This window comes from Pelodiscus sinensis, chromosome 2, assembly GCF_049634645.1.
Source record: "Pelodiscus sinensis isolate JC-2024 chromosome 2, ASM4963464v1, whole genome shotgun sequence".
Lineage (NCBI taxonomy): Eukaryota > Metazoa > Chordata > Testudines > Trionychidae > Pelodiscus > Pelodiscus sinensis.
Window position 1 is genome coordinate 238,375,169 of NC_134712.1, and position 27,524 is coordinate 238,402,692.

The following is a 27,524-nucleotide window of genomic DNA, read 5'->3' on the forward strand; positions in this document are numbered from 1 at the left end:
AAGTTGTTTTGCATAGCTATATGGATGTGAGTTTCACGCATAGACCTGGGCTACATACAAGTGTATAGCACTTAGCACAAAGAATCCCTGACCTTGACTAAGGCCCTAGGCACTAACAACATACTATTAACAATCAGGTATAGTAGAATTATCGTGGGGGGGAAACTACAGGAAAATCTGCCATTGCTGGGAAGTGGAAGAAATAGCTTGTGGCTCCTTTGAAGCTACTCACGTATTAACCATTTGTTCTGAGTTATCTCTTGTTGCTGTTAATTATAGGTGCAAAATATGCAGAAGGCAGTTGGTGTGATGAGAAAAGTAGTCACAAGGAACTAGGATATATAAGAACAGGAGATGGTGGGATGTGTGGTGAGTACAATTTACATCTGTACTTGGAGAGCCCTTACTTCTATGGCCCTAAAAAGAATAAACTTAAAAAACAACAAATAGTCTGGTAGACCGGCCATCTGAAGAAGCAGGTTGTGCCCACAAAAGCTCACAATACCATCTACATGTTTTGTTAGTCTATAAAGTGCTACCAGATTATTCCTTGTTTTTTAAATTTATCCTGTACAGACTAACTCCACTACCCCCTGAAGCTGCTAAAGAGTGTTTGTCTCCTTTCCCATCTATGGTCTTTCTATGGTCTTTCTCCCTGATTTTGATCAGCCGACCTGTATTTCCCCCTCTGTCCCTGTCACGTCTCCTCCCACGCGCCTCTATTCCTGCACAGTTGGCCTTTGATCCTCTGATTAGTGCCGCAGGACCAAGGGAGGGGAGCTGGGATGCTGTTGCTGCCTGCGGGCGCGGCGTAGGTCAGCCCCGGCTCCCACGCACTGACGCGTGGGTGGGTGGGCGGGGGGCGACACTGTTTAGCTTTCGTTGCCCGCCGGACTGGCCCAGAGCCAGCTTCAGCCACGGTGTAGCTGCCCCCGCCTCGTTGCCCAGGGGCGCCAGGCAGGCAGCCCCGGCTCGGAGGGCCCCACGTGTGGCGTGTCCCGCGGGGGAGGGAGGCTCCCTGGGGACGGGCCGCCCGGGTTCCCGCAGCGACGCCCACAGACGCAGCAGGACGGGGAAGGGCGGGGACGGGTTCGCGGTTGGGCCGCTCCGCTGCGCCGCTCCCCTCCCTCGGCACCCGGAAGCGGGCGGCCGTTGGTGCCAGTGAGCGGCGAGCGGGGCTGAGCGCAGGATGCGAGCCCTGCCCCACTGCCCGCCCGGAGCCAGCGCCCGAGGAGCCGCCGCCAGAGCATGAGCGGGTCCGGGGCCCAGCAGCCCCCCGGCGCGGGGTCGGAGGAGGATCCCGCCGCGGCGGGGATGGCAGCGGCCGCGGAGCCGGTGCCGGAGCCTCCCCCGATGCTGAGCGTTGACGTGTCGGGGCTGGTGTCGCAGTTCGCGCGGAGCTTCGTGCTCGTCTTCCCCGTGTACGTGCTGGGCTACCTGGGGCTGAGCTTCAGCTGGATCCTCCTCGCCCTGCTCGGGCTCTTCTGGCTGCGCAGGCACCGCGGCGGCAAGAGCTCCCGCCTGGGCCGGGCCCTCGCCTTCCTGCAGGACGAGGAGCGGGTGGTGCGGCTCAGCGTCTCCTCGGCCGAGCTGCCTGCATGGGTGAGTGACACCCCGCGCCGGGGCCCGACGCCCCCTGCCTACCGGCGCCCGGCGCCTGCCGCTGCCTTCGGGACCCGACCACATGGGGCATGGACACACACCCCAGGCCGGCATCTGTCATCTTCCCCGAGGGAAGAGACAAGAAGGTTCTAGCCTGGCCTAGGGCTGAGGGGTGTGTGTGTGTGTGTGGGGGGGGGGGGGGGGGTCCGATCTAGAGTCTTTGGGGCTTCTAGACTGAGGAGACACATCACCTGCCAGGGCCCTTGGGTGCCTGCCTAGGACTTCCTCCAGTATCCGTGACTCCACTCGATCCTGGTGGAGAGGGGCTTCATTCACAACCCCAAACCATAGCATCTCTTCCTCCTGGCCACATACCTGTTGTCTGCCCTCACCCGTGCACCCACTCTGCCTTGAGAGCAGCCCTGCTCTGCCTACCTCTTTTTATTAGCGTCAGTACTCAGGCGCTTATGGCCCATCTAGTAAATACTTGTGCTGAGCATGAAGCAGCCACTGCCTTCTGCTAACTTTATATTTAGCGGTAGGGATTGAATCATGGCTGGGGCTTCTTGCAAAGAAATAAAATGTAGTTCAACATTCTAGCTGTCTAAACTGGAATATGCAGCTTAGCCTCATAACTTAGTTCAAAGAAAATAAAGAATCTTTAAGGTATAAATCTCATGCTTCAGATAAATTCTCTGAGTACATTTTCTTAAAAAAAATTGAGTATGAAACGCCAGCCTCACATAGCTTAAATTTACCAGTGATTCTTATTGAACCTTGAATACATGCATGATGATCTGTTTCTGGCTCTGTTCTTAGTCTTGCCATGGGGACTGACCTAAGGCTATTTGAGTGTCCTTAGTGTGCTTACCTGTGTATTTAAAAAAAGATCTCTATTGTTTTTGTAAAGTGGAGCCTTAATTGGGATTTGCAGGATTTATAACGCTTGATAAAAATTATAGTGTTACCTGAAGTTAACCATCTTTCAAAGTTTAGGTTGACTAAGTTTTTTTTGTTTAGTAATTCCTTTACATCTTAATTATTTTAAGAAGTGCTTAGACAGGGTTACCTGCAATCCACATGATAATGTCAAGGGACCTTTGAAGTTTCACAAAGATAAGAGTCCCCATACCTTCCTTGACACTGATACAGAGCGGGGGGCAGAGGAGGAGAGAAGAGGAGGGAGCGTACACATGTAACTGTGGGTTAACCAGTGAGCCCATGCTTAACAGTTAAACATGTACACAAGTACATGTCAACATCCCTAATTTTAACTATATAGCATGGCTAGTTCATTTCAATAATCTAATTTGCTATCTAGATTCTTCATAGGAAGATGCTTACAGAAACTATATACAGATAGGAAGCCCTCTGTCATCAAGATTAATTTTTTTGTATTTTGTGTAATTTTGTGTTTTTAGCGCTGTGTCACGTTTTGTACAGGTGCTACAGCAGGGTGGGCAATACTTTCTGATGGGGCGTCACTCAAAAAATTTGGTAAATGGTCAAGGGTCTCACTCTTCTTTGATATTAATGGAGGAGACAAAGGGTGTCGGATGGAGGTTGGGTGCAGAAGGGAGCTGGGGGTAGGGTTGGGGGGCAGGTGGGGATGTGGAGTCTGGGAGGGAGTTTGGGTGAAGGAAGGGGTTGTGACTTGGGGCAAGGGATTGGGATGCAGGAGGGGGTGAAGGGTCTGTGGGGGGATATGGTTATGGGTGCAGGAGACAATTCTGATCTAAAGGAGGTGCGTAGGAGGAGGTGCAGGGTCGGGGGGGTATGGGTGCAGGAGCAGGGGTGCAGAGGGCTTGGATTATGACTTGTGGCAGGGCTGTAGGGAGGGGGTTGAGGGAGGTAGGGGGCTGGAGAACAAGGTGCAGGCTGTGACCAGAAGGTGTTACTTAGGCAGCTCCTGGCCATGAGCCCAGCAAGACTATAAGGTAGGCTGCTCAAAGGATTGGTTTCTGGCCAGTGGGAATTGCTGGGATGTGGAATGGTGGCGAAGAGCTGGATCTAATTGTTTGCAAGGCAGTTCCAGCCCACAGGCAACATTTTGCCAAGCCTTCCACTAGAGAAAATGACATTTATTTCCCTGTGTAAGTAGACCAAAGACCTAAAGCTTTGGAAGTGTGGCTATGCCATGTCTGTCCCTTGATGTCTATAACTATACTTTGTAGGCTCATTGAAGAGATGAAATTCTAGAGGACAGCAGAAACTCGGCGAGGAAAAATGTGGTTAGCAGAAGCTCCATTAGTGAGGAAAAGATAGAATTAGGAACAATGTTAGATTTAATTAGGGATGTAAGTAACTAGTCAAGCTTAACTAGCTGCCCCACCCCCTATCAGAAAGAGGCAGCAGGAGCCGGTCCTGGGGGGAGCTGGCTTAGAAGCCGGTTCCCCCTATTGCTGTCTCTGCGGGGGGAGAGAAGGGGCAGGGGAGGCAGAGGCACAGTGGAAGGGCTGGGTGCGAGCCAGGAATCAGCTGTCCCGGTTCATGCCGGGTCCCAGATGCTGGACCTCTGCTTTTTAAATCTATTAAAAAGGCAAAGGCGCAGCTTCTGGGACCCAGTGTGAGCCAGGACAGCTGATTCCCCGCTCGTGCCCGGTCCTTCTGCTGAGCCTCTGCTTTTTAAATGCATTAAGAGCCTAGTGGCTCTCTGTCTTTTAAATGTATTATCTCCCGAGGCCGGGAGCTAACCCCACTGCAATTTTCTCCCCTTATTGACAAATCGAGTAGTCGATGGAAATGAAAATTAATTTTCATTATCAACGAGAACAGTGTTTCTCAAATTGCTCCATGGATCCACTCTGAGAAACCTGATAATTGGCCGCTGTGGTTTGCTTACTTACCAGCTCCACATCTACGGAGCCACCTGGCTTCCATTAGCTCCAGTTCACTGTTTGCAGTCAAGGGGAGCTGCATTGCTTCCCACGGCTCTACTTTGCTGTAAATGGCAAACCAGAGCCAATGGGAGCCATAAGACTCCATGGCTGTGGAGCCAGTAAATAAACAAATTGCAGTGGCCAGTTCTCATAGTGAGATCCACGAACCACTTTGAGAAACACTGAAACCCACTTTTCGTTGTAATTACAAATCAGTGGCTTCTTTTTATCCTTGACCTTCTCTAGTGATTGATTACCCAAGACTTTGTTTATATTGATGCAGTGCATAAATATCTACTTCAGGGACTTTTGAAATAGTGCAATGAGAAAACAGCTTTCTTATTTGACAGATATTTCCAAAATTAGCTTTTCCTTGAGATGTATATTTAATATATGTTAGCAGATGTGCATTTGTTGTTTTTGTCTAATCAGTTGGCTGGCCCAAGTGTAAAAAAAACCCCAAAACGTGGCCCTTTTTAACCTTTTAGTGTTCTGTATTCCAGACAGATATAATTATGATACATTTTATCTATGAAGACAGAATGCTTGAGAGTGGAATGACCACATTTCTGAAGTTACAGCTGTTCCTTAAATGGACAAAAGCACTTGGTACCAAAGTCAATAAAAAAGTTTTATGGGAGTTTTTATTTTGTGTTTTCCTTCTTTAAGTAATGTATCTCAGAAGATTCTATTTCTCTCATTTCTCTCTGCATTATTTACAAACTTATCTGTGAGGGCCATTCATTTGAGGGCCATTCCAAAATGAAGATGCTTGGACAAGGCATTAAATCCACAATCTCATAACTATCCAAAGAGGTTGCTTCTCAGTTAGAGGGGCATTGCTCTGTCTGTGGGTTACTGGAATAATGAAAGAGAATGTTTCCTTAATATTGGAGGCTTATTACTGTTATGGGACAGTGAGACAGAAAATGAGTCAGGGAGAGCATAGAAGAAACTTTCTATTAAAAATAACCTATACTCTTGCATGAATTCTTTAGTTCCATTTGTTTTATTTTTGATAAAAAAAATAACGTAGAGTATAAACTACTGCAAAATTGAAACCTAAATCTTGGGTAGGAATATTGCTTTAGCATTATGTGTTGAAAGAACGTAATATAGATTGAACTGCTCTAGTCTGGCACTCTCTCGTCCATTAACTTCTGTGGTAGGGATGTTAAATTTCATTTAATCAACTAATCGACTAGTTGATGGATTTTTCATCGACTAGTAGATTAGTCGATAGGTGGGCAGTCACAGTGGGGTTACTTTCCGTTCCTGAGAGCTACCCTGCTGCGTCTTTGCCTTTTAAATGTATTAAGAGCCTGCCAGCTCTTAATGCATTTAAAAGGCTGAGGTGCAGCAAGGAGGATCCTGCGCAAGCCAATACAGCTGATTCCTGGCTCACGCTGGGTCCCCCTGCTGCGTACCATTGTTAAATGTAAAATGGCTGGAGTACAGCAGGGGACCCAGTGCAAACCAGGAATCAGCTGTCCCAGCTTGTGCTGGGTCCCTTGCTATGCTTCTGATTTTTAAAAGTATTAAGAGCTGGCAGGCTCTTAATACATTTAAAAAGCAGAGGCACAGCATCTGGCACTGGGCGCAAGCTGGGAATTAGCTGTTTCCTGACTCGTGTCTAGTCCCCACTACTCCCCTGTCCTGTGGAGACGGTGCTGGGGGGAGCTGGCTTTTAAGATTTTTTTTCAGCTCTGAGATTTTTCCCGGTCTGATAGCATCCATGGCCTGGGAAGAGAGGTATTCAAGTCTCTGATAGCAGTCAGCAGAAAAGCATATGAAGAAATGTTAGCATTATTAACCATTTCCGCATGAAAACATTTAAGCCACAAATACTTTATTAGTGTTTCCAATTGATCTACTTCAAATGATTCTGAAGCTTAAATGTATTGAATCTTTGTAGAAAAGATTACTGGAAAAGCTTAACTGCAAATTTCCAAAATGATTTGCAATCTGTCTTTGTATGAGAGTTGTATATTTATTTCTGTTTAAGAATGGCTTATTGTTGTTTACCCTAAACAGTGTCCCCATCTAACGGGTATTTTGCTAATCATGTAGTCAGTACAATTTGTATCAACTACAGGATTAGTTGAAAAGGAGAGGCTCGCTCTGGGACCACTGCGCCTCTGCCTAGTGGCTCTTACTACATTTAAAATGCAGAGGCGCAGCAGTCCTGTACACAAGTGAGGTGGGACTGCTTGGTCCCGGCTTGCGTCAGGTTCAGCAGCCCCTGTTTGCGGTAGCGCAGCTGGCCACGGACAGGGGCTGCTGCTGGAACAGCCCCTGCCTATGGCCAGCCCAGGCTGTTGCAAACCGGGGCTGCTTTGCAGCAGCTGCCTCTGTCCTTGGGGGGGCCCAGCTTCCGACTGGGACCCCTGTGGAGAGGGGCTGCTGCTAGAGCAGCCTCTGCCCATGATGAGCTTCAGCCTGCTGCAGGCTGCTTTGCAGCAACCGCCTCTGCCTTCCCTGTGCTGCCTCTGCGCCCCCCCCCCATCACCAGCTCCTGTTCCTCCCCCCTTGCTGCCTTTCATAGCGAGTAGTCGATTACTGCACTCGACTACCCAATAAGCTTATGCTTAAAATTTTAAACCAAACTAAGTGTCTAAACTGTGCGTTTGGATTGTATTTAAGTAAACCAGATCTCCACCCCCCCCCCAAAAAAAAACCTGATGCAACTTTCTTGCATAAATAAGCCAAAAGTTATTCAGTGAGACTGCACTTACTGTTGCCTTACTATTAGACTATGCCACCACAGCACTGAAAGGGAAAGGACATTAGTATAGAATTATCAACATGTATTAGTTTTACTAGGATGTTTCTAACCTAATGTATATAGTTAGAAGTTTTTAGAAAGTGTATTTAATTTTTGTCCAATAAAACACTGGTGAAATGGTGCAAAGTGTGTGAATTGACTTCACAGGATGCATATTTAAATATCTGTTTCATTTTAAATATTGATAATAAACAATAAATATTAGTGCCTTGAAAGAGGAGGTGAGGGATCGTGCTGCTGACGAATAAACTGATCATTTCTACTTCAAAATATAAAGCACATCTGTACATCTTTTCATAAACTGCTTTGGTACGTGCAGGTTGTTTAATCATCATTTTTTGGAATAAAATACACATAATATCTTGTTTTTTGTCAGACACTTCAAAATGATTCTGCAGTGAAGATGATGGATTTATGACAAATTAGACAATTTTACTTTACTCCTATTTGCACTGTAGACCCCTGTATGGCTGTGGAAGAAAAATGGCTCAATTTTGAGTTAATGGTTCAAAGTCTGCTCTGGCTTTGCCCATAGAGCAGGGGACAACAACCCTCTCCCAGCAGCGGCTAGGGCCTTGCAGTTGCCATGCAGCTAGAGGCTGAAGAACCAGCTCTGGCTTCCTGCTGCAAGGCCAGGAGAGGCATGAGTGCATAGGGACTTGGGTGGCCCGGCAAGCAGGGCTGGAGGCATGACCCCGCACTGGGCTCCGCGTCCCTGGGGCTACTCCTGCCAAGCTGGGGCATGCAGCTCCCAGGAGATAAGGGGTTAACGCCCCCCTCTTGGCTACAGGCTCTGCTTCCTGCCCCAGGAGAGGGCGGGGCTGGAGCTGCTCTGCAGATCCAGGGCTGGGCAGCGAGTCACAAGCTGCTGCTGACTCAGTGAGGCGCTGGGGCCCAAGCTGCGCCATGCTGCTCCCTGTAGGGTGTGGGAGGGGACAGGGAGCCCATTCTCCAGCACCTTGCTGTGCCCAGCTGGGGTGGAACCAGCCCCGAGCAGCCGCAGGCTCTGCCTGCCCCGGCCCCAGAGCAGCTGCCTGTAGATGAGGGGCAAGTCCCAGCAAAGGGCTGGGCCAGGCAATGAAGTGATTGTCTCCCCTCTCCCAGCCCCTCCTCACTCCAGCACTGCTCCTGGGGGCTGAGAGTTCCAGCGCTGCTGCCAGTGTGCATGCTTGGGGAACAGAATGTGGGAGTTAAAGGGGGGGATGAAAGAGGTTGCGGAGGCAGGATGAAAGGGGCATTGCACTGAGGGGGATGGGATGGTGCAGGGGGTCATGGGTTTGAGGGGAGTGAGGCTGGAGCAGAGGGAAGATGTGAGGGGGGATACAATTTTACTTTGCAGAAGCTGCACTTTCCTTTACTCACACTTCTTTGCCTCCCTCCCCAATTAGCTATTTGTCTGCATTCTCACCCTCACCTTTTCTGCATTACTTTCCCAAACCCCGTTCGCCCCCAAACTCCCTCTCATACCCCTACCCCACACCCTCTCCTACTGTCAAACTCCCTTCCAGGCCCTGCTCTTCTCACCCCCTCCCGTACTCCACCTCTTGCCCAGATGCTGCATCCCTATCCCACTTGCTGGCAGCCCTGTCTCTCACACTGAACCCTCATTTTTTGTCCCTACCCCAGATCCTAAGGGGGTGCATAAAGTCCACTAACTATGGAACCCCAGAAAAGTAAATCTAGAGTATGGGAAGCCCTGAAACTCAGTTCTCCCCCTCCCCCGTGTTCCCTCATCCCATGGAGCTGGAGCACCAGAAGAGGGAGGCATCTCAGTTGGGGGCCACATCAGTGAGGGTTGGGGGGTTTTGAAGGAGTTTATTTTGCTTCTGACTTGTGTGATCCCCAACTGATTTTTTCTGTGGGTCAGTGGCCCCCAGTCCAAAAATGATTCCCTGCCCCTGCCATAAATGAAACATTGAAACTTTTTGTGTTGGACATAAATTAATATTTTGCTTTATTTAAAATGAAGTTTGATAAACTAACATGAGAAAGTTAAAATGCTTAATCTGTTTAATAATTTAAACTGTTCTTCTCAGCTCCAGCAGGTTCAGGAAATATGGTCACAGTACCTAGCCTGCCCCTCCTCCCGGTATGCATATCCATAAATAGAAGTGTGAATAAGTTAAATCTTGGCACGCCACTTCTGAAAAGTTGCCGACCCCTGCTATAGAATATAGAATTTGAAGACTGAGGTCAGAGAGGTGCAACCTTCAGGAATTTGTCTTACAGATCCTTTACTGATGATGAATATGTGAACTCAGAACAACAAAACTTAACCTGAGATCCAGCTGGTAACTTCTAAGCCTGCTAGCTCAAAACAAACTAAGAATTCAACCAATCTGATAACAAAATTTAAATGCAAAAATGGGACCCTGCAGTGCCATTTTTGCCACTTTTCAGGCCATAAAGTACCATCAGTTAAATTTTCCTATGCTCAGCAACATGAAAAGACAGAAAACAGATGACTATTTATCCTACTGCTACACATTGCTGTGCTAGGTATAGCAGATTCAGGAGAATTCTTTTTCTAAAATGCTAATACTGAAAGTTGCAGGCTGAGTCACAAATATAATGGTAAATTTTTGGTCAAATCCAAGTATAAAACTTGCCTACAAAGTGATGGTTGTCCTAATACTTACCTGCAGCTAATCAATTGTATGACTAGTATTGCAGACAATTATCTAGACATCAAGTTTGTGTGGGAAGTATGAAAGAATAGCAATAACAAAGTCACAAATCCAAGAGAATTAAGAGTTAACTTGTTTTCTTTTAGCCTACATATTTTGATTTCCCCCTGTCCAGAGCTAAATTTTGAGCTAAATTCAACTTGCATTAAATTTTTAAAGGAGAGAAGGCACTCTTAAATCTTATGTCCATTAGCTTTAATAAAGATCTTGTTCAGCTTGCGTTTAAAGAGGCAGTGTAAAAAAGGTATATTGAAGCCAGTACTACCTAGTATCTCACCCATTGTTTGCTCCCTTGCCTAGATTCAGAGGGTATGTAGTCATTTTGACATCTGCATTACACCACCAGCCTTTTAGGTGCCAAGAAAATCATAGGTTCACACCGCAGTCTATAAAGTCTGAGTTAAGTGCCTGGGCTGCTATTGAATGCATGGAGGTTGATGGGTCCCTTAGACTGATTCACAGAGGTGAGTAGCTGCTTAAGCCAATGGGAGATGTTGATGAGCGGTACATGCTAGATCTGCCTCTTTTAAGACTCCGTGTACACTACAAACCTTACACTGCAGACTTTACAGTTCTGATGTAGTTCTCAGCCATGAACTCATTTTGGAGCTAGAGGTCAAAGATATTTTTGCAAGAAGCCTGGTATATGGGGAGGAGGAATATATATCCCTCAACTTTTATTTGAATGGTTAAGGTAATCACCTAGGAGGTGGGAGACTCCCAGTCAAGTCCCCCTTCCACCTGAGGGGAAGAGATTTGAAAATAGCATTTCACATCTTTTACATGAGTGCCATAACCATTGGGATATGGGATATTCTGATATTGGGCTCTCTGTCTCTTTTGCTGAAACTCTTGCACTGTGCATGCATGCATTTTTAAGCCACGGAAGCAGGGGAACTGGGTTTCCCTAATGCTCTAACCACCAGGGTAGAGAGCAATGATATTCAGTTGTGACTTGGGAAGCACATTTGCAACCACAATTAACCAAAAGAGCCACATGACTACTATATCCCCTGCACACCAGCCCACCAAACACACACATACAATAATATGAAAGCATAGAATCATAAAGTAATAGAACTGGAAAGGACCTTGAGAGGTCATCAAGTCCATTCCCCTGCCCTCATGGCAGGCTCAAACACCATCTGGATCATCACTGATAGATGTTTGTCTAACCTGTTCTTAAATATTTCCAATAATGGAGATTCCACAGCCTCCCTAGGCAATTAATTCTGGTGTTTAACCCTCTCCCTCCCCCACAGGAAGCTTTTCCCAGTGTCCAACCTAAGCCTTTCTTATCACTATCACGTCCCCTCTCAGTCTTTTCTTTTCTAAACTAAACAAGCCAAGCGCCTTTAGTCTTCCCTCATAAGCTTTCCTGACAAATGCACAGCTACATCCCAGCAGTGGGAAACAGCAGTGTTTTGAGGCACCTCCTCCCCTCCCCACAGTCAGATTAATGCAGGGGCTTTAGTGGCTGCAGCCCAGAGCCCCAGTCTGGGGGGCCGAGCTCCTTAACAAAGATCTGGACTTTTGGAGCACAGAGATATTTTTGTGTCCTCCCCTTAGCCTGGCACCGTAGGCTGCTCCCCAAAAGTCCTTGTATTAATCCAGCCTTGCTCCTTCCAGGAGCATCGCGAATCAGCTGTTCTTGGCACTCCTGGAGAGAGCCTTGGAGAGCCACATGCAACTTGTGAGCTACGGACTGAGAGTGAAGAAACGAGACTATTGGAATGGAGTGAGCAGATGAGTCTCCTTGAGATGTCAGTTTGTGGATGGTGGAGGGGATCTGACCTGTTAACTTGCTCATTACACTTAAACTTGTATTTTTATGCTGTCAAATCTGCCCATCAAGTCTCTTGTGTTCCACCATTTCAGATGATCCGTTAAACTACTTAGTTGCAAAAAATTCAGATAACTTTGAAAATTAAGCTGTTTACAAGCCACCTTTAAATTTAGCTTTATGTGATTTAAAAACTGGCCTATGTAAGATTATACACTTAAATTGCATAACAAATTGTCATTTTAATATTTACTTAGTTCTTTGAATGCGCTAGTGAAGATGCTGAATAAATGATGGCTGCTTCTTTTGGAGAGCTCACTTATGGGGCTAATTTAAAAAACTGTGTATGTGCCTATCAGCCAAAAACATATTATTAAAATTATGTGCAGCAAGCTGCTAAAACATAGAACCCTTCTCACATAAATAAACTACTAGATAACCTTTAGAAGAATTTTGATGAACAGCATTCCCCTGCAATGAGTCAGTGCATTAAGTTTTTCCACTGTAGGCTGCTATGACTGAAATTCTTGTCCACAGTTAAACAAAGATTTGAAAACTGGACTAGAGGCTCACAGCTAGCTGAAGCTCTCTAGAATTATGTACTATGAAGTTGTTACTGGAAATGTGAGACTGTAGCTTTACTTTGGCTGAAAATAACTGTCACATGATGACTATTACGTTGTCATTTGGCTGTCCTTATCATGTAGCAGCATGGCTTATGTTTCCGTTAGTTCAAAGATTGCTCCTTTTTTATTAATAGAAATAATTTGATCAGATATCTTCCAATATAACATAATTCTTAATAAGATTATTGATACAGTTCATATCATACATTTAACACATCTTAATGAAGATATTACCTAAGGCAAGACCTAATATACATTTCTGCAATATCGCATTGGGCTGTTGTTTTCATAACCTTGGTTTACATTTCTTCAGCCAGTTGTCAGTCCATGTGACTGTCCCTAGTGAAGACAATTTTAATTAAGATTTTGTGTCACACAGCATCAAATGCTTCATTTAATTCTGAATATATCTATTGTTTTCTCTTTCCCACTAAGTGTCTGCCTTTAAAAGAAAAAGCATCTACATTTCTGTCAAGATGCAGATTGATCCCACTTCCAATTTAAAACCCAAAGAAACACTTGTGCATGAAGGAAGTTATTACACGTGGCCCAGATGAACCAGTCCTGGGCCAAGAGAACATGTCATGGGCAGTAAGTATAAGAGACCAGGGGAAGCTAAGCCTTACTAACTGTGGACCTCCCTTCAGAGATGCGCCATCGGCCTGCCACCTTTGGAGTGCTGCTGCTGCAAGGGCACCTGAGCAGTAGCCCCTCCCATACTCAACCCCAAGGCATTGCTCCTGCATTGCACTCTTGCACCAAAGCCCTGCTTCTTCCACTAATTCCCCCTGTTCTTCCCACCACTTGCTGGCAGGTGCCAGTTAAGCTGGGTGGGAGAGCAATACTGACCGCAATGGCTAGGACCCAAGTATCCCCTGTGACCTCCATTTGGCCCTGAGCCTTTCAAGCATTCTGGTAAGCAGCAAGTGGTAATACGGGGGGTGCCTGATGGCAGTGAATGTCCAGTTTTTGTACTTACTCAAAGTTCAACAGGAGATAGGATGGGCGTTGTGGTGAGGGGGCAGAGAAGCATAAGCAGTGGAGTGGAGGCCTTGGGACTAGGGATGTTAAATTGCGGTTAATTAATTTAACCACTGAAAATGTCAATGGTTACACACAGGGAGCATTTAAGCCAGCTTCCTGTGCATACTGGGAGCCTGCCCGTGTCCATGAAGGTTAATCGATGTCCCCAGGCTCATCGGTTAACCATGTAAACAGTTACACTTTCACATCCCTACTTGGGACAGTAGCAATGGAGCAGAGGTGGGGCTTTGGGTGTAGAAGACAGAGCAGAGACAGGCTTTGAGGTGTAACGGGGACAGAGCCTCAGTCTGGGTACTGCTGCTCTCTACCCCCTTCTAGGGAGCTTTTGGTGCTCATGCCCAACCTCCCCAATGGTGGAGTCACACATTGCTGCTGGAGCACAATAAGGGTTATCATCTACCCGTTTCTAGTGTCAAAGCTCTAGAGAAGTGGAGCAGAACTCAATCTGAAACAATAGTTTCCTGAAGAACAGTCATTCAAGATGGAAATGTTTATGTCTAAATTAGCAGCCATGAGCATAAGTAATATCTCGGAAGGTTCTCATCACAGCCACATTTCACTTCATCAGATAAGTTTTTTCACTTGTAAAAATCTCCTAACATCTGTATATCTTAGTGCTAAGACTAATAATGTATCCATACTTATCTGAATTTCCTTCCTTTAAGTGATGAGATCTACAGATCCTTTGTCGAAGGTGGTTTGGATCTATAGTAGTGATCAAACAGAGATACAAATTGACACCCAAAAACTTTTAAAGATTTTTGCTACATCCTAGTATGGACAGAATGTTAACTATAAAATATCTTACTATTGAGTCCCTGTTGTCAAATCAATTTACTGTGTTTTTGGAAGTTGTGTCAACTGGCAGGCTCATAGAGAGTGGCAAGCGATCTCCTTGACCTGCTGGTGGTAAACAGGTCTGATTTTGCCTCCGAACTTTGAGGAGACTGATGTTATTTGTAATGGTTGTGTGAACCCATTATATAAAGAAGGAATTCTTTTTTTCCTCTAAACACAAACATTTTCTAGTTAGTTCATTATATATGCCTGCAGTGTATGCTAAGACCCTTTTTTGTTCTGATATTACTGATTTGTCTTGTCCCACATAGTACTAACAGGTATATTTAAGGCACCAAATTTTCTTGTATGTGTTGCTAAAGAAATTGTTTCATCAGCTTTGTTTCATTAATTATTGAATGATATATGTTGAAATATTTACACTGTTACCTCTCATATACTAATCCTCACCTAGTGTTGTTCCCTCTTTTATACTTTAATTTTAAAGACAATACCCCCCATTTAACTGTCACAGATAACAAGGACATTAACTCAATATTTTAAACATCTGGATATATGCATCATTGAACCATATATGATATAAGGGACACTCCAGGTGATTTTTTCAAATTGGAGTTGCAATATAACTAAAGCAGAATCCATCCACGCCTCTGGCTGGCCTTAACTAAGTCTCCCCTTTAAAATAAACATGTAAATAAACCAACTCTAAAAATAATTCAGCTTTTTTGGTTTCTTTTTTGTTCTTCTCCTAGAAACTATGATTTGTACAACGTTGATACCAAGTAAATATAAAATACCTTCTCAGAATCCTCCCCTCCCCACATGCCTCGTTGATAACACATGAAAGTAAAGGGGGCTTTTCTATTATTGCCTTAATGAGCTGAGTCCTTAAGTGTTAGGAGGTCACTTCAGCTCTTCAACAGAATTGAAGGAACGGAGTGATTTTTTTTTTTAAGTTCATTACTGTTTAATTGCACATGTTAATTCAGTAGCTGTCATATATCTGCATATCTAACATTCTGGATATAAAATAACAGCTTGAAGAAATAAACCTTTTCAACTGGTTCTCCTTTTAGTCAAAGTATAATTCAAACTGTAATGTATTGTGAACTTTCTGTGCCCTTTCAAATTTGTATCCTATCTTTCAAAGGGTTGATAAAAATTGATGATTAAAATGGATTTTTAAAATGTAAATTAGATTTTGTGTTTAAAAACAGTTTATTTAAACATAAACATTTAAAATTAAAATTAAATTTGAAATTGACAGTGTATGTTAAGGACTACATTTTTGATGATCTATTAAGAATTAAAATACAAAAAATAAGCAGTATATGTTTGCTGCCAAGTTTTAAAGAAAATTAGACCACTGAACTTGTAGAAGTCATGAGCCAAATACCTGGGACCAGAATTTGTTGAAGTACTTTTGATATCCGTAGTCTGTGCTGCAGGGCCAGAAAAATATTTTCTTCATTTCAGTTTATTCAGCTAGTTCAGTTCATTGACTATTTTATTAGAGATTAAGAAACAAATTGGGCATTTAAAATGCAGGAAAACCTGTTTTTCCATTTCCAGTCCGTTGTTAAAATCTACGTGTGAGAGAATGAGATCGACTAGTTGTTCAAGTGTTGTCCCCGTGGGTGCTCCACTGTTGGTGATGGGTTGTCCCGGCGCTGCAGATTGGAGCCTTGCAAAGCAGTTCTCCCATTGGGCTGCACATGCGAGAAAGGCGCCTCATGGCATTCACGCCTTAGTGCCTCGCATGAGTGGCCTGACCCTCCCTCCATTCAGTTTGTCACTAATCACCCTTGATCGTGGATGGAGCTTCAGCTTCTCGCCTCAGGTGTATTTACCTTAGCAGTTAGTTCCTAAGTTTATAGTTAATAAACTGAGTAGAACTATCTATAATTATCATTTTTAAAAAAAATTCTCCTTAGGGAAGCCTGATGCAACTCTGGTTGCCCAGAAGGCTGTGAGAACCGTGTAATTTTTCTCCAGGTTCTCCCTTCCTTGTTACTCCAGATTTTGCTTCCCCGTTTTCTTAAAAGAAACAAAAACACAGATACTGTCCAGAGACATGCTGGGCTTACCAGGGTTTAAGAAGTGCGATTCATATTGAGACCCCATGCCAGCATCAGATGGGCATTTGCTATGTATTCACTGCCTGGGTGAATCCCGTATTCCCCAGAAGTGCGAGACATAGAGTTCATTGGGGCTCGTCTAGACTCAGTTTCAGCCTGAGCCTACTCGCCTCGATGACACTTTTTATTCATTCAGGATCTCATAGCTATTCTGTCCGTGAAGCTCTCCACTGCGATACTTACTTGCCTACAGATAATAGGCCATATGGTGGCAGCTACCTATGTTGTCCAACATGCTCGCTTATACTTTCAGTTCCTACAGCCTTGGCTGATGTCCATCTACACTCCATTGTGCTATCCGCTGCACAAGAGAGTCCTTGTACTCCCGGATGTTCTCCTCTCTTTATGATGGTGGACATATCCCAACAATCTTCTCAAGGGCAACTGCAACCTATGGTGCAGATCACAACAGATGCTTCTTTACTGGGCTGGCGTGCCCACCTGTGCAATCATGTTTGCACAAGACCTCGTTACATATCCACCTCCTGGATCTCAGAGCTGTAAGAAACATCTGCATCCACTTCACTCCCAAAATTGTCAACCACACAGTCAGAATACTTACAGACAATATTTCAACAAAGTTTTATATAAATAGACTAGGGGGTGCCTACTCTTGTTCCCTATGTGCAGAGGCCATTCACTTGTGGAACTGATGCATCTGCAGCTGGGTGACACTGGTGACATCATACCTGCCTGTTGTGAATAATAACATGGGATACTTTCTGAGCTGCAATTTTTCTATGGACCATGAATGGGAACTGCATCCTGCAGTCATAGTTTTGATACTGTCCTGATGGGACCACTTGTCGGTAGACCTCTTGCTTCTCACCGAAACACCAAATGCTCCCAACTCTGTTCCCAGCGGCGTCTTGGCAAAAGCTCTCTTGGAGTTTCTAGTTCAGCGGAGCACCTCACTACATTTCCTCTGATCCCGCTCATTCCCAGAGTTCTACATAATATCCGTACGGATGATGCACATGTCACCCTAATAGCTTCATCCTGGTCCAGACAGACCTGATTTTCATACCTGCACTGCTTGTCCTTACAGCCTCCATACCCACTGCCACATCAGCACGACCCCATCTCTCAGAATCATGGGACGCTGTTGCACCCGCATCCACTCACTCTTCATCTGCTCCTATCTGGTTCCAGCAGCCAGAGTCCATCTATAAGCAATAACAGCATTTCACGATATTGTTGATGGACTCTCAGTGTTTGCACATCTGGTCGCAAAAAGGTTTCTTAAGGATCTTCAGAACCTTTACCTACCTCATAGGGCTCCATTGCCCTCATGGGACTTGAATCTAATTCTAGACTGTTTGACGAGGCCCCCACTTTGAACCTATGGCCACTGTTTCACTTCCCTTTCTTTTTATGAAGGTCACCTTTCTAATAGCAATCACCTCAGCCAGGAGAGTTGGAGAAATTGGTGCCCTCATGGCGGATTCCCCCCTATGCAGTTTTTACAAAGGACAGAGTAACTTTGAGACCTCATCCTGCTTTCCTACCAAAGATCTGTACTTTGTTCCACATTAGCAAACCCATTATGTTACCCACTATCTCACATATTTCCCCCCCCCCCGACATGATTTTGCACACATTAGATATTCGACGTGCATTTGCCTCCTTCTTAGAGAGGATATTAGCTTTCCGCAAGTCCCAGTGCCTTTTCATCTCAATCACAGAACGTTCCAAGAGCACACCAATCTCAGCCCAGCACATTTCATATCATCTTGTGTAGTCAAATGTCATACTATTTGCAACAGACCTTTATTCATTCCACCATGAGCACATTCCACCTGTGCTATTGCTACTTCTTTGGCCTTCTTAAACAATGTCCCCCCTCAAGAATATTTACCATGCTGCCACATGGTCATCCAACCACGCTTTTGCCAAGCATCACACCATTCTTCCTCAATTAACATCGGACTCAGTGGTAGCTACAGTGGTCCTATCCTCGACCACCAAGTGGTGACTGAGATTCCCACCATCCAACGAGAGTACTGCTCTGTAGTCACCAAGAATAGAGCACCCACAGGGACATCACTAGAAGAAGAAAAGGGAGTTATTCACCTCGTGCAGTGACGATAGTTCTTTGAGTTATGTGTCCCCGTGGGTACTCCACAACCCTCCCTCCCTCTTTCCCATCTACTTGGAGTCCTGGCCACTCAGGAGTAGACAAGGAACTAAAAAGGGGGGGGGCATGGTCAGGCCGCACATGCGAGGTGCTAAGGCGTGAACACCACGAGCTGCCTTTCACCTATATGTGTCCCAATGGGGAAACTGCTTTGCACGGCTCTGATCTGCAGCTCCGGGATGACCTATCACCAACAGTAGAGCACCCACGGGGACACACATCTTGAGGCACAGTAGTCACTGCATGAGGTACATAACCCCCTTTTCTAAACAGGTATAACCAGAAACAGTTAGTTCAATTAACTAAGTATAAAAATACCTTCTGCATTTAATAAATGTTAGTTTTAATGCAAAACATGTTTCTTTTTTATAAATCTTGTATGTATCCAATATAATAAAAGTTTTACTTAATAAGATCAATAAAAAAGCTTTTTTGCATTTTTATGTGAATTTGACTTTCTATCCAAATTGAGCTTCTCAAATGATAGGTAAAAAGTTAATCTGGATCATTCACCATTTCCTAACAAAATAAAATACTTAATTACTAAGAATTTGAATAATTGCAAGTTAAACTATATTGTTTCAATAAATGTGTACAAATATAGTGTATTCTTTTTGGACAGCAAAAAGAACTACCCGGTTTAATGTAAAAGTTATCTCTAGTTGCAAATCAACATGTTTTAATAGTTACCAACTAATGCAGGGGTGGGCAAAAGGGCCTCCGCGGGATAGATCCAGCCCACCAAGCAGGTTGATTCTGCCTGCTGCTTCCCCACCCTCAGACCAATTAGGACCTGGGGGTAGGGGGAAGCGCATGGAGTTTCCTCCGCCCTGACCCTGCCCTGCTAGGAGCACGCAGCATTAGAAGTGCCATGAGCTCCTGGCAGGGTGGGAGGAGGCTTTGTTTGCTCCCCGGCCCCCAAGCCCTGATTGGCCTGGGGATGGGAGGAGCGCCCATGCCCTGGGCAGTAGCAGGAGACGTTCCACACTCCCCTTTCTGCCGCCAGGCCAATCTGGGGGCGAAAAGTTTCTGAAGTGGCAAAAAATTATTGCCCACCCGTGAACTAATGAGACTAAACCTTTCTTAAGGAAATTTACTGAAAAGTACAATGCAAAGCATGATTCAAGTTAATTATTTAAATTAAGGTTTTTTGCTTAGTGATTAATTTAAATCACCAATTTTAATGATAATTAACTTACCCAGATCTTTCATGACCCCTCTAAAGCATAGCAAATAACAGTAGTATGTATTTTCACTTCATACACGAGACACTCTTTTTTCTGTTTTATTTAAGCAATTCATTACTAATATTTTGTTAGTAATAGAGCCTGTGAAAATCAACATGGAGGTTTGGGAATTTGTTCCCCAGTCCAGTTGGATAGCGGCTATTTTAGTAAAATAAGAATTTTGCTGAGTTGAAAATGCAAAAGCATTCCTATAAATTGGCAATCCAATGATTAATTCTGTTACAGTCTCTCCACTGGAGTGACTGTCCTCGTAGCAACTTATTGTCATGCTATATGCTATTGCTAAAAAAATAGTACTATGTATATATTTTTAAATCTCTAGCCGTTGTTACCAGTAGAACTTTGACAGTGCTTCAGATAAAACTGAACTTGTAAATGCAATAGTGACCACTGATCCCCCCCTTATTTTTATTTTTTGTTATTTTGATATAATTACATTTCTCTGTCGAGTAAAGCAGCTGCAAAGTGCAGATGTGCTGTATAGTGCACAGACATGGGAAGGAATTGGGAGTTGGAACAGTGCTTGAAATTCTGAATTTTTGTCTCTATCCTTTTAGCTGGAAAAAGTGAAATGTGGCAAATAAGTTGTAGGCAACTTGTTTGAGTTAAAGGAAATGTTCTCATTATAAATCAGTCAGACTTCAAAACAAGCCAAATGTAACTCCATAAAAGGCAATGCACTAGGAAAGAATTTGTCCCAGTGCCTGTATCTTCTTAATACCATGTGATAATTTGTCTAGGGTTCCTATAAATTTTCTTTTCTATGTGAATTGGGGAACATGTTCTTTGTGCATCCCTTAAGAGGACTAGAGAGGTTCAACCTGTACAAACAAGCTATAATTGATTGAACCTGAGTTACCTGCATCATAAAAAGACAGCTTCTGAATTAGTGGTCTCCAACCTTTTTACACCCAAGATCAATTTTTAAATGTCAGGGCAAGCCAAGATCTGCCCCCATCTCTTCCCCAAGACCCCACTTCTTCCTTGAGGCCCTGCCCTCTCCATTCCCGTCCTCTCCATCATTTGCTGTCCCCAGCCCTTACTCACTCTACTGGGTTGAGACAGGAGGTGCGGACTCTGGGGTGGGAATGAGGGATTTGGGTGTGGGAAGGGGTGAAAGGTGCAAGCTCTGGGAAGGAATTTGGGTGCAGGAGGAGATGAAGGGGCTGCTGGCTCAAGGAGGGGGCTCCAGGCTGGAGAGTGTTGGGGTCAGGTGGAGGGTTTTGGTGCTGAGCAAGCCACAGGCTTGTGGATGTGAGGGTACAGGAGTTTAGGCTGGAGTGTACGACGGGCTCAGAGCAGGGGGGTTGGGAGTATGATGGGCTCAGGACACAGATTTGCAATGTGTGGACGGTGCAATTGTGTTGTGGCAGAAGACTGGCGATGTGAGAGGCTCAGGACAGGGGGTTCCAGTGTATGATAGGCCCAGGGTTGGGGAGGTGTGGGGGTGCAGGGGTGTAATGATGCTGCGGCTAGATGGGAGGTTGGCCCCAATTGGGGTCTAGTTGGCCAGGATTCATTTTTAAATAAAATATTATGTCCAACACAAATGTTTCAGCATTGTCTTTATTTACGAGAGGGGCGGGGAACCTGTTTTGGGTCAGGGGTTACTAATCTACAGAGAAATCAGTCAGGGACCAGCAAGTGAAGGGGAAAGGAGCCCAGGATAACTGGCAGTATTTTAAAGAAGCCTTATTGAAGGCACAGAAAGAAACCATTCCAATGCATAGCAAGAGAAGCAAATATGGTAGGAGACTGGATTGGCTCACCTGGGAAATCCTTGGTGAACCTAAGCACAAAAAGGGAGCTTACAAAAAGTGGAAACTTGGACAGATGACTAGGGAGGGGTATAAATGTGTAGCTCGAGAATGCAGGGGAGTTATCAGGAAGGCAAAAGCGCATTTGGAATTGCAACTTGCAAGGGATGTGAAGGATAACAAAAAGGGTTTCTACAGGCATGTTAGCAAGAAGAAAGAGATCGGGGAGGCTGTGGGGCACCTGTTGGATGACGGCAGTAACTTAGTGACAGATGATGTGGCGAAAGCTGAAGTACTTAATGCTTTCTTTGCCTCTGTCTTCACGGACAAGGTCAGTTCCCAGACTAATGCACTAAGTGATGCAATATGGGACGAAGGTGGACAGCCCTTGGTGGGGAAAGAACAGGTTAGGAACTATTTAGAAAAGCTAAACGTACACAAATCCATTGGGCTGGACTTAATGTATCTGAGGGTACTGAGGGAGTTGGCAAATGTCATTAAGGAGCCTTTGGCCATTATTTGAAAAGTCATGGAGATCGGGAGAGATCCCGGATGATTGGAAAAAGGCAAATGTAGTGTCCATCTTTAAGAAAGGGAAGAAGGACGATCCAGGGAACTATAGGCCGGTCAGTCTTACCTCAGTCCCTGGAAAAATCATGGAGTGGATCCTCAAGGAATCCATTCTGAAGCACATGGAAGAGGGGCAGGTGATCAAGAATAGTCAGCATGGATTCATGAAGAGCAAGTCGTGCCTGACCAATCTGATTAGCTTCTATGATGAGGTAACTGGCTCTGTGGATATGGGGAAACCAGTGGATGTGATGTACCTTGACTTTAGCAAGGCTTTTGATATGGTCTTCCACAACATTCTTGCCAGCAAGTTAAGGGAGTATGGATTGGATAAATGGATGGTAAGATGGATCCAAAGCTGGCTGGAAGTTGGGGCCCAGCGGGTAGTGATTAACAGCTCAATGTCAGGATGGCGGTCGGTTTCTAGCGGAGTGCTCCAAGGTTCGGTTCTAGGACAGGTTTTGTTCAATATCTTTATTAATGACCTGGATGAGGGGATGGATTGCACCCTCAGCAAGTTTGCAGATGACACTAAGCTAGTGGGAGAGGTAGACATGCTGGAGGGAAGGGATAGAGTCCACAGTGACTTAGACAAATTGTAGGATTGGTCCACAAGAAATCTGATGAGGTTCAACAAGGACAAGTGCAGAGTTCTGCACTTGGAACGGAAGAATCCCAAGCATTGTTACAGGCTGGGGACCAACTGGCTAAGTAGTAGTTCTGCAGAAAAGGACCTGGTGACTACAGTGGATGAGAAGCTGGATATGAGTCAACAGTGTGCCCTTGTAGCCAAGAAGGCTAATGGCATACTAGGTTGCATTACGAGGAGCATTACCAGTCGATCCAGAGATGTGATTATTCCTCCTTATTTGGCTCTGGTGAGGCCACATCTGGAGTATTGTGTCCAGTTCTGGGCCCCCAATTACAGGAAGGATGTGGATGCATTGGAGAGGGTCCAGTGGAGGGCAACCAAAATGATTAGGGGGCTGGAGCATATGACCTATGAGGAGAGGCTGAGGGAATTGGGTCTATTTTCCAAAGAGGCTGGAGGAAGGCTATTCACAGTAGTGACAGATGGCAGAACAAGGAACAATGGTCTCAAGTTACAGTGGGGGAGGTCCAGATTGGATATTAGGAAAAACTATTTCACTAGGAGGGTGGTGAAGCACTGGAATGGGTTACCTAGGGAAGTAGTGGAGTCTCCATCTCTAGAGGTGTTTAAGTCCCAGCTTGACAAAGCCTTGGCTGGGTTGATTTAATTGGGATTGGTCCTGCCTTGGGCAGGAGGCTGGACTTGATGGCCTTCTAAGGTCTCTTCCAGCTCTGATTCTAAATGAAATGCAAAAAACCAGCCCCTCCAAGCCTCACTGATGTGGCTCCAACTGACACACCTCACTCGTCTGGCACTCTAGCCCCATGGGGGGTGGGGGAAGGGTAGGTAGGACAGAGGTTCAAGGCCTGAGGCCAGATTAACTCTTCTGGGGTTCCAGGGTTAGTGGAATTTGTGGGCCCCTCTGCACTCTGAGGTGGGGCCAAAACTGAGGGATCCAGTGTACGGATATAAGGATGAGGATGCCAGTGAGTGGGATATAAGGATGAGGGTGCAGAATCTGGGTGGAAAATAGGGTACAGGAACAAGCTGGAGGTAGGTGTCTGGCCAGGAGGGAAGGGGCAGGGGCAGAGTGCTGGTGGGTGTCCTGTCATGAGGCAGAGGTAGGTGGCGTCTGGGCAGGGTGCTGGATGGGATCTGGCCAGGTGCAGGAACAGGGTGCTGGTGGGGGCCTGGGCAGGGTACAGGTGGTAGTCTGGCCAGGGGGCAGGGTGCTGTTGGTGTGGGCTGGGGCAGGGAGCAGGTGGGGCTCTGGGTAGGTGCAGGGTGCTGTATTGTGTCTGGCCAGGGGGCAGGGTGCTGGTGGGGGTTTGGGCATGGTGCAGGTGGGAGCTGGACCATGGGGCAGGGTGCTGGTGGGGTCGTGGGCAGGGTACAAGTGGGAATCTGGCCAGGTTGCTGGTGGGGCCCTGGGCAGGGGGTCAGGGTACTTTTGGGGGTCTGGGCAGGGGGAGGGAACAGGGACAGTTCAGCTGCTACCTGGGGGTCCCACAGCTGTGTGTCAGGTCCGGGTCTCAGGAAGCACATGGGCTGCTCTTCCCCTGCCACAAACAGCCAGCACGTTTCCTGAAAAGCCGGGTCTGGTGCGCGCTGGTGACTTTCTTCTCCCTGCTACCTTCCTGCATGGAGGCGGGAGGTAGGAGTCCCCAGACCGCATCAGCTCCAACTGCTCAGGAAGTGTGCACACTCTGCTCCTCGGCTCCGCACGGCAGCATATGCTTCCTGAGCAGTTGTAGCTGGCGCGCAATCCCAGGACTCTTAACGCCCCTGGGCAGGAAGGCTGCAGGAGGAAGGAAGTCGCCGGCATGCAATAGACTTGGCTTTTCAGGAAATGCACCGGCTGTTTGGGGGAGGTGGGAGTGGCCCGTGTGCTTCCTGAGACGCTGGCTCTGGAGTACAGCTGCAGGACTTACCCCCCCCCCCCACGCCGCAGGAAGCCGACGCTACCTCCATTTTTGCAGGAGGTAGCACCAGCGCGGGCTTTTTCTTGGGGTGGGAGAGAATGATGGGGGGCCTGGGTTGCCGCACGATAAACTGGTCATCCCCCCCCCGCTCCCGATCGACCAGTCAATCGTGATCAATGGGTTGGTGACCACGGTTCTAAATGAATGGTCCCGTTCTTGTTGTGGAAGATATGTGACTGGGCTTGCTTCTAAATGAATAAAGCCAGTATGATTAGTAGAGAAGTTTAGTTTGTTAAATGCTCATCAGACTAAAATGTTGTGGTGTGTGTTAAGATTTGTTACTTGCTCAATGCTGGATTACTTTCACTAACAAACACCACCCTGTAATCTTGTTTTCAGTATTTAGGACTCTTAATGTCCATTTTATGCTATGTGATATGTGACAAGGCTGTCACTAGGTTTCTCTGTAGGGGTGTTTTTGGTCTAAAAACACAAAACTTCCACCCATTAGGCTTGTTTCGAGGTGAAAGAGGTGTCTTGCAAGAAATGGAACATATGCTTTTGAAAGTCATGGTAGATCCTCCTTTTCCCTTAGTAAGGGTCATGAGGTGTTTTTATTTCATGGTGTCCCAAATGAGGATTTATGTCACAAGGAGATTCTTTCTGAATTCTTAAATTGTAGCAGTCTACCAGCAAAATGCTTTCTAGAAGTTGCATCAATTTTGATTATTTGCAAGACCATCAGAAGACCCTTTTAAAACTTCTCAGCTAGTAGCCAAGGGAAGAGATAGTAATGAAGTAGTGTGCGCAAGCTGAAGCAATGTTTCTCTGTTTGTCTGTGGAACCTGAAATGTGTGTTGAGTATTATGTTCCTAAAATACTAACAATAAGAAGTAAGAGAGAAGTTCATATGTTAAACTTTCTTTCTGATATGGCAAATACGGTAGTGAGTGCAGCACCACAAATGTGTGAGGTGTACAGATATGGTCATTATCTTCAACTTATTGTGTTAGAGAATGTATTAACTGACTGCTTATTTTCTAGCCATAGCAAACCCTTGGTTTGTTATAGGAACAAGTGTTCCGTGACCAAGCTTCTGTTTTTATAGGTTATGCAGAGTAAAGAATAGTCTTTTTTATTCCTTTATTAGATATGACAGAGGCTTGGTCAGAGAACAAACACTTGTTCCTTGCAACAAACTATGGGCTTGTTATGGTTAGAAAATAATGATCAGTTATTGAGGACAGATGAATGTTGATGTCAGATCTCCTAATTATTGACTCAAAACACATAATCGGATACAAATTATTAGACATAAGGTTGTTAAAAGGCTGGCAGACACAAACAAAGGGTCCGGCTACACTGTGGGTTTTTTTTTTAAGAAGGTATGCAAATTGCACTTGCATTTGCATATCATCTTCCATTTTTTTTTCCGGAAGAGGATTTTCAGATAGTTGGAATAAGGGAGCTTCCGAAATAGGTTTTTTCCCCCCCCAACATTTAGCCCCGTGTAGATGGGCCAAATATTGGAAAATCCTCTTCTGGGGAAAAAAAAAAACCGGAAGAAGATATACAAATGTGAGAGCAATTTGCATTCCTTCTTCGAAACTTCCCCCCCCCCAATAGTGTAGCCATACCCAAAGGCTGCTCTGGCATCAGTTCCTGTTTGTGGCGGCCCAGGCCGGCCGTGGGTAGAGGCAGCCACTGAAGACGGGCTGCTGCTGGAGCAGCCTCTACCCATGGCGAGCTTGGGCCTGCTGTGGTCAGAGGCTGCTTTGTGGCAGTCTCCCTTATCCCTGATAGAGACAGAAGCGCGGGGTTGGGGCAGGCAGCACCATGGAGATGGTCCTGGGGGGAACCAGCTTTTGGGTTGGCTCCCCCCAGCACCATTTCCTGTTCCCCTTACTGCCTCTGATGCAGAGAAAAAATAAGAGGACCGGGAGCGAGTATTTGTCTAGTTGACTACCCTATAAGTTTAGGCTTATTGAGTAGTTGGCTATACGACTAACTTACATCTCTCATTAGAAATGAATATTAAACAAATTCTTGCTTTACCTTTATGTCAGTGGTTGGATTCAAAACTCATAGTATCCAAAAAAACCTCCTATTAGCATGTCATACTAAGTAGAGCTTTGCAGGTGACACTTGGAATAAATGGACATGGAATAAATCCAGTACTGCAGACTGAAACTCTCTAATCCAGCATTCCCTAGTCAAGCAACATCTGTGGTCCAGCATGATTTTAGTTAGCCAGATGCCTACTTATCATGAGCATAGCTAAGTTTCCCATGGTCTAAAGTTTGTTTAGAGCCACTAGTTCTGTGCTGTTGTTTAGCTCTAATATACCCCTGAATTCTTCTGTGAGCCCAGTCAGCAGGAGAAGTGTTGGGAATGATGCTGGACAATATTGATCTTCCATGTTCATCAAATTCTCTGGTTCGACACCGGCCAGGCCCTGAGTTTGGTGAACTAGAGAGATTCAACCTGTAGAACAGGGGTTCTTAAACTTTTTATACCGCGACCCCCCCTCTAAGTTGCTTGCGATCCTCCCTCTAAGTTGCTTGCGACCCCCCCAGGGGTCAGGACCCAGAGTTTGAGAAACGTGGCTGTAGAAGATTTACCCGTTGTTGCTTGGGTCCTTACCTCAATTATATTTTGTTTTTTTGAAACATGAAATGAAACGTACATTTTCATTTAAAACAATGCTCTGGGATAGGACTGGGGATGAGGGGTTCAATATTCAGGCTGCCTGTGGGGAGAGAGGACTACAGGTGCTTCTCCATAGCCACTGCATCTCCAACGTGCACAGCCTCCAGAGGGGTGCTGGCTGGGGCATTTCCAAGTTTGTGTGTCCCTAGCTAGAGTGAGGAATGCAGCAAACTGTGCACTCCCCCCTCACTCCTTGACAAAGGAGAAGAGCCAACAATGCCCCCCTATGAATTGGGGAGGGAGCTTCA

At 45.6% G+C, this 27,524-nt stretch overlaps 1 protein-coding gene across 5 annotated transcripts in view; it reads left to right on the forward strand.

Annotated features, from left to right (window-relative positions):
- The first annotated feature begins 339 nt into the window (after positions 1-339).
- ESYT2 (extended synaptotagmin 2) overlaps positions 340-27,524 on the forward strand; it is a 181,806-nt gene continuing 154,621 nt past the window's right edge. Inside the window, exon 1 of one of the 5 annotated variants that reach the window (XM_075922738.1) lies at positions 340-369. In XM_075922738.1, coding sequence (XP_075778853.1) covers positions 355-369 — 15 coding nt within the window. In that variant the 5' untranslated portion in view covers positions 340-354. Of the gene's footprint in view, positions 370-1,041; positions 1,603-27,524 lie in introns of those variants that run through there. The other 4 variants (XM_075922735.1, XM_075922736.1, XM_075922737.1 and 1 more) reach the window with 4 other exon arrangements.